Source organism: Monopterus albus, unplaced genomic scaffold, assembly GCF_001952655.1.
Source record: "Monopterus albus unplaced genomic scaffold, M_albus_1.0 scaffold31.1, whole genome shotgun sequence".
Taxonomy (NCBI): Eukaryota; Metazoa; Chordata; class Actinopteri; order Synbranchiformes; family Synbranchidae; genus Monopterus; species Monopterus albus.
Window position 1 is genome coordinate 6,925,087 of NW_018127911.1, and position 7,774 is coordinate 6,932,860.

At 36.7% G+C, this 7,774-nt stretch overlaps 1 protein-coding gene and 1 long non-coding RNA gene across 2 annotated transcripts in view; one reads left to right on the forward strand and one right to left on the reverse strand.

Moving 5' to 3' along the window:
* The first annotated feature begins 352 nt into the window (after positions 1-352).
* LOC109958347 (uncharacterized) overlaps positions 353-7,774 on the forward strand; it is an 8,673-nt gene continuing 1,251 nt past the window's right edge. Inside the window, exon 1 of the long non-coding RNA XR_002274660.1 lies at positions 353-472. This is a non-coding gene — a long non-coding RNA (uncharacterized LOC109958347). The remainder of the gene's footprint in view (positions 473-7,774) is intronic.
* cmtm8b (CKLF-like MARVEL transmembrane domain containing 8b) overlaps positions 3,639-7,774 on the reverse strand; it is a 7,204-nt gene continuing 3,068 nt past the window's right edge. Inside the window, exons 3-4 of the mRNA XM_020596894.1 lie at positions 7,550-7,669; positions 3,639-6,363 (exon numbers count right to left, since the gene is read on the reverse strand). Of these exons, the coding sequence (XP_020452550.1) occupies positions 6,277-6,363; positions 7,550-7,669 (207 nt within the window). The 3' untranslated portion in view covers positions 3,639-6,276. The remainder of the gene's footprint in view (positions 6,364-7,549; positions 7,670-7,774) is intronic.

Consider the following 7,774-nt stretch of genomic DNA (forward strand, 5'->3'; position numbering starts at 1 on the left):
TGATCCAAGCAGGGCCATAGCCCATATATCCATGTAACTCATATCTTAAGAAAGGTTGTAAATGGATCGGCTCTAGCACTGCGGGAGATTCCATCTGAAAAGACCCACATTCTCTCTTTAAATTTGTTGCTCATTAATTCAGTAAGACAATGGAAAATATGCGCCTAACAAAGTCCATTCATTCCAGCTCTTCCTGTAATTGCACGTACCGCACGTTGGCATGATACCAGATCAAACCAGAGGACACTGGCAGTGACCTAGGTCTGATCTACACACAAAAGATATTACTTAACTTTGCAGTGACTGTAGTGCTTGTGTGCTGTCACTCATAATAAGGGATTGAGTTTTTTTCTATGGTGTCTTATTTGGGTTTCCGTAGTTGGCTTGTAAACGGGAAGTTCTAGAAGTTAGTTCAACTGCAAGCAGACGATTTCTTTCTGATCTTTTAACAGTCCCTAAAGAACATATGTCTGTAAGTATAAAAGTTAAACGTGACATGTACTACATATGGTTGTGTTAACATGGTTAGATGTTTCTTTAGTCTACAATGAACATAAAACGTTACGATGTTAATCGCGGTAGCATGTCTATGGGATTTTCAGTACAAGTCAGCACGGAGCTAACATCACGTTATTGTGTTAACTATGTTAAACGCACCGTTATATATTTTGAATACTAATCAACTCAATTTGTGTGTATTTTGTGCTGCAGTTTCACAGTGTTTTCTTCAATAAAAGTCCTAAATCGAAGAAGATTGACCAGGTTTTTGCTGAAGGGACCTGTTAGCTATCTGGCAAGCTAAAAGCAGTTACCCACGGTTGGCGAGGCCAGAATAGCTTGTTTTCACCAGTAAATACTTATCATAGTTATAGTATATTTGTATAAAACCAACAAAACTACTTACAGCATTTTATCAGCATGGTCGCATTATTGCTGATCTACTGATCTTGCATTACAAAGCTGAACCTGGGTCAGTCTTGCTTGAGTTTTAGCTCGGCACTGAAACTTTTCAGGAACATGTAGTATACACTCACTGGCAACTTTATTATATACACCTGTACAGTTATATGCACTTCAGTGCAACACTTCTTCCACCTTAACATCTGTGTTTATGAAGCTGAAATTGTTTTGGTAAAATTGTCATAGATGTATACATTCAATTATAGGTTTATTACTGAGGCCATGGTTAAAGGTGGCTGGCGAGTGTATACTGTGAATACAAGTACAGTACCCTTGTTAATAAAGATCTAACTTTTCTGCCAATTGTAGTACTTTATCTGCCAGAAGATCATGCAATTTATTTTAAGAAAACTTACAATTCAGACAACAGTACAGACTTTTCTACATCTAGATTCTGGAAATGTTTATATGTTATATTAATATTCTACCATGGATTGGGGACGTTTTTTACTCAAGTATCAATAGCAGGCCACTAGGTACAGCTATTCAGGTTCATAAAAGGATCCAGTTTACTGTCTCCAGTACTCAGTCTGAGTTGCAAAAACAGGGTCTGAGTCAAAGGAACAATTTTATACAGGAATGTTAACCAGAGGGAACTTCTGTGGGAGGAAGCCTGAGTAACAATAGATAACCCACGCAGGCACAGGGAGAACATGCAAACTCCACACAGAACTTTCTTGCTGTGAGGCGACAGCACTAACCACTGTCTCACCATGCCACTCAGGATTCAAACTATTAATTTTCTTCCCAGGTTTCTTTTACTTTTTCAGTATCTTCCTTTTTTTTTTTAGCTAAATCTTTTTTTAAAAGCTTGATTGTTTCACGCTTTGTATCAGACACAACTGAGATTGAAAAGATTAGCTGATGTGACCCTATGTGCTTTGAACCATAAGTTTAGGGTGAAAAAAACTTGGAAAAAATAACTTTAGGGGCATAGTTAACATGCGGTGTATCTTTAACAGAATCTTTGGCTTTAATTCTGGTAGAACATAAGAAAACAATATTTCATATTACTAAACTACATTACAGGGGAACGTCCTAGTCATTCGTTGTATCAGCAAGGTTGTGTAATACAGTACCAGTCAAAAGCTGGGAAAGTGTGTTCATACATGTGACTGGTGGGGTATAGCTATATGATATATGTGCCTCTAGAGAAGCTCTGTTAAGTCTGAGTCACATACTCATGTGACATCACTTATAATAAATAACATCATTGTTGGCTTAGGGACCACACATATACTGTATAAAAAGTTTTCTGTGTTACAAAGTCTAGGTGTGCAGTTTGAAAGACATTGGCATTTACCAAACAGGGTGGTCTATCAAACGATGCTATTGCTTGTATGTTTTGTCACTTATATATTATTAGAATCTGTGAAGCACAAACACTGTTATAAAACCCAAGATCTCTGCTAAGAATGCCACGTATTTACCTGCAGACTCATTCAGGTTAAAGCAACCTTCCACAGGGAGAGGTGCCATTTAGAAATGGAGCTACACATTCAGGGCATGGCAACAAATTTGCTAATGCGATTACTTGAACTGTTCTGGAAAACTGTGATGGCACCAGTTAACAGTGCTGCTATTAAGGGATTCTGAATAAAATTAATAGACCTATTAACTGTACATAATGGTTTAATAAAATGGTTTAATAAATCAACATAACCATCAAAGTGCTTTCAATAATATAGATTATCCAGTGTATATGACACAGAACTATTAATGCCTGACAGTGTCTTTAGCAGTATCACACATATGATTTAAGGTATAGTGGTTAATTGATTTTCAGTCAAGATGACACTTAATTGTGTAAGGTATTATAAATATGAAGATATTGCCTAAGAGTTTCAGGAAGTAACCTACAGTATTTCAGTCTGTTTCCTTCAAAAAAAATTATCATAAAAATATTCATTGGTTTTCAACAGCCAATCCAATATGAGGAGGAAACATCCTGAAGTCTATGTGATGATATGTCAGCATATGTGGTTTGTTTGTGTCTTTGAAACCATTAAAGAGCCAGTAGACTTTTTTCAGTTAAAGAGGCCACGGCATGTTCATTTCCAGCCAATTAATGTTTAATCTTGGGTACCTCTAGATTAGTTTTGCACCCATCTTAAATCCAAATAGTCTGTAATTATTTTAGAACTATAAAACTCAATATCACAAGGAGAGTCTCTTCCTGAAAATGAGAGGATAGTATGTGAACGGCACAACTCTTGTTGTTTGTCAGGAAGCCAGGACAACATATAAACAAAAAAACTTTGACAAATAAGCTATGTTTTTGACAATGACAGTACCTCAAATACTACCTGACATGTTTGAGCCAGAATATGAAAGTGGACAGCATGATGAACGGCAACAGCATTAATTAATGTGAATTTCTCCTCCATAGATAGATAAACAACGATATATGTACAGATGAAGAGATGTGTAACACTCTACACAAAGTGGCTAATTGAGAAACCCCATATTTTAACTGGCATAATTCAGACATAGTAACTTCTCCAGCCTTACAACGATTCTCTCTAACGTTACAGAAACAAGGAAATAACAGACATGCAACGTATTTTTTTAAACTAACCATTAAGTCCCACCGAGTAGTGGAAACAACACTCCCTTTCAAATAGCTTCAAGGTCAGTAAATCCAACCGGTGGTTGCTGCGTCTTCCCCCACTCGACCACATACAGTCCCAAAGTAGTGAAATTAATTCCAACAATAACATCATGGATCATTAATCCACTCATTAACCAGCAACATGTAGCAGGTTTAAACAGGTCCTGTGCTCCAGGGAATCCAATGTTGATGAGCTGATCAGTCACAGCCCCAGGGTGCTTCACTAGCTGTAGGCTTCAGGCCACAGACAAGCTCACACAGGCAGGAGAAAATGATCATTCAAGGAAATATGTAAACTACTGCTCAAGACTTTACATAGTTGGGGAAAAAAAGTCTTGTCAGTGAGAATTCCGGAGACTTGTATAAACTGAGTTGCTTCTGCATAGAAGTACAACAACATAGGTACATGTCATTTTTTGAGCTTTCAGTCAAATTTAAGGTGATAAGTCATCATTGTAACACTGTAGATAAGTCAGAAAACACAGAGAAGAATGACATGGGCTCTCCAAATAAAAAGGCTGATCATTTTCTATTTTAATAGTATTTTCACCACTACCCTTACAGAAACTAAAACCAGCAATAATGCTGTTAATGTCTGTCTGTTCTGGATTATTAACAGGGAATGCAGAGATGTAAATAATAAAATGTATTATGACTAAATTCCATTTAGCAGCTTCATTTTCAGGGAGCTGGTGTTGTAGATGTAAAGATGAAATAAAAACAGCAAGTTTAAAACTTAAAAATTGGAGAGGACAGTTTACCGCTCCAAGAAGCAAGTCCTCAACCACACTGTTAGTTTGTCCCCACAATACCTAAGCAGTTTCAGTGACTATGTAGGGCAACATGAAATGTGAGGGGTCCTGACAAAGTGTGTGAGTACCTTAATGGATAAGTGCACAATTGCAAGTTTGTCTTAAGACAACATGCCCATATTGTATGTACAATAGTCACAAAATGCAAGTCTGAGACAAGATAGAAAACCTGTCAGTAGCAAACATACCTGACATTTAAACAACAGTAATGACATTAACAGTAATGTCAGTAACACAAGGTTAATATCTGCAACATTAGCTGTTCAGGATAAGTTTTCATTTGCCATATGAAGTGGATGACCTGATGTATTATATATTTGTCATACATTTTTTACAGAAGGCAATTTTTTGTTAAGCCTGGGGGTTTTGAAATACTTGTATCCAAAGCCTACAACATCTGGTATCAGTCCCATCACCAGCACAGCTTACTACTGTATGTGTATGTTTTGTTTGTGTAGACACATGCTGTTGGGCATTACAGGATTACAAAAGGATGTAAAAACTGAAACCTTCCTGCTGCGGTTCTTTACTAATCTTTAAAAAATGCTCATGAGTTGCATTCAAGTCTGGAGTCAATTTGGGGCCAGTTGCAAGTCCAGTCATAAGTCTGTTTATGTGGGAGTCCAGCAGGAGCTGCCAACCCCTGATATACAGTGAAGTGTTGGTCACTGGAATCATTCATCCTAATCATACTGGCCATAATTATAAAAAATTTGATTTGCCTTAAATTTTCTTGAAAGATCAGTTGTCATACATTAAATGACTAGTACAAATATCTCATGTTGTTACTAAAAAATTAAGTAAAAAATAAAACAGTTTTCATCATCAGTGTTAATATTAAATCATCTCGTGTCTGTGTTCAAGCTGTTTTGATATTCTCAATATTAATAATACTGCAGATTGTGCTGTAGGCCTACATGTTAACTTTTTTGAAATGATATTTCACATTAGGTATAGGTTTCTGTTAGTGGCATCAATTTTTTTTTTATGTAATCTGTGGTTTGAGCTTTTGAACTAGGAATATTTATTAGTGATTAGAATGGTGACAAGGATTAGGTGATACATTAAAATCCAAACAAAATAAAATACATTTAGTTGAATGCATTTGTCTGCTTTGAACTATAACTTAAGATATACAACCTAGAATATAAAATATTTAAATCTACTGAGCTCAAAAAAGGTGCTCATGGAACCTTGGAGGTCATTAATGTTATAGACTCCTAGAAAAATTCAACAGATAGTTGTAGACAATTAGGTCACTTCCTGTCACAGCTGTAGTAACCTCGATTCAGCCTGACACTTTTGGATTTAAGTAAAAGACAAATTTACTTTCATTGACAGGCTTATAGGTGATGCATGAACAAAGTGAACTGCATTATGGCATCTGCAACTTGCGAGTAACAAGAGTACCGAGTTAGCTTGATGATGTGACAAACTACAGAGTAAATCTGTTCTAATATGATATACTTTATGAGTTTGGCACATAAGTTGGCGAAGGGCTGTGCTTTCAGGTCAGGCGATCTTCAGAAACTCAATGAGGACATCTGCTGGGCATGTGAGGCAGGACACCACACACTGAGCAAAGTGGAACAACAGTCACCTTTTCTTATTCTTTCAAATAAAACATCTTGCAGTCAAGCACTTATTAATAATGGATGTATTCTGTGTAGGTAAATTGTTTGTGCTTCCAAAACGGTTTTGTCACTGTCACTCTTTAAATGAGGGTTTTAACATTTTTTAATCACTACTTGACTATATAGCACTTACACATGAAATAAATTAGAGCAACTTTAAGGGTCAGCTTTAAGGGAGCTATATCTCACTCCATCTGACATGTTTCTCATAGAAAGTCGGAACAATATTACTTTAAAACAGTAGGCAATAGTGGAGCAGCTACTGCTCTTCTTCTGTGGTTTTCCAGGCACGGTAGCTCTGGTAACTGCTTCCTGCGTAGCACAGTGTGGTCAGAAAAGCAAAGAACTGAAAGCAGTGCAAGACAGAAAAGATTAGAAAAAACAAACAGGAAAACAGAAAGAAAAAAGAAGATGAGTGGGAGGAAAGTAGAATTTTGATTTCTTAAAATCATCATTTACTTGAAACAAGAAAGCATCACTCATTATCTGTTTACTCCAACTCAAACAACTAGTAAATTTTGTGTGTCTACATAACATGCAGATAATGCATTTACAGTACGTTAGCCTACTCCAGAACAACTGCTGTGCCTGGGGACCGTCAAATTAAGAGGACGAGGACATTCACTTCACTATTGTAAATGACTTACTTTATTCCAAATTTTGGACAAAATTTTCTGATTTGGTTTTCTTCATTCATTCAACTGTGTCATTACACTGGATTTTATGTTTTCATACTAAGTAATCGCTGGTGAATCTTCGTTCTGCCAGGAATATAGTTCTGTTGTAAGTGGCATCGATATTTTTAAATGTAATCTGTGGTTTGAGCTTTTGAACTAGGAATAGTTCAACTAGTTCTGTTGTAGAAACACTGATGCTAATACTGATACTTTCTATTATATTTTGAATATTTGTTTCCTAAAAACATTTTGAAGGATCGATTTTTAACACAAAATCCAGTTTACTTTTTACTGGGAGTGCTACTCAGCCACTGACAGATACACTTGATTTTCTGTGGCTCTGAAGGGAAGTGTTCCAAAGCTGTCTTTTCTGTGGGGTCCAGTGTTTTTGAAGATACACTCATGCTAGAAAGTCAGGTTAGTCTCTGCTATGATTTTTTTTTATTCATCTCTTGTGCATCCCCCAACTTTAGGGAGAGGAAAATTATTTAATTAGCCTAAAAATGTATAAGAATCAGCCTTAAAACCAACCATGTGTATATGTGCACATTTGTAAAATGTGTATTTTTCTTCAGGCCATTGAAATTATGCTATTCCTAAAACAGTAATGAGGACATGACATTGGTGTCCTCCATCTGCTTTTGCAGAGTTGCACTGTGCTGCAGAAACCCAGGATTAGACTGCACATGTGGCCCTACTGTTGTCTTTCTGACACTGGTGCCGCTCTTGTTGTGCTGTATGTAATGTGGACACACAAACTTTGGTGATAAAATGAAACACATGGATAATAAAAACTTCCTTCCTGGATAAACATTGCCTTCAATATATCATCTGTACTGACAGAAGTGCTCTTACTGCAGATGCTGCCCAGCAGTTGTAGTTGTGTCGCCCCCTAATGGCCTGGGTGACCGAGAGAGCATCTACCAGTGCTGTCACCAGATAGAGAGCTGTAGCACTACAGTTCAAACACAGTGACTACAGAAGAGAAAGACACAGACAATAAATTATAAGACAAAATAGTCTTTAACATTATTTTTTATGCTGCTGTATATGGACTGGGAGCACTTAGTTAAGGTTAGG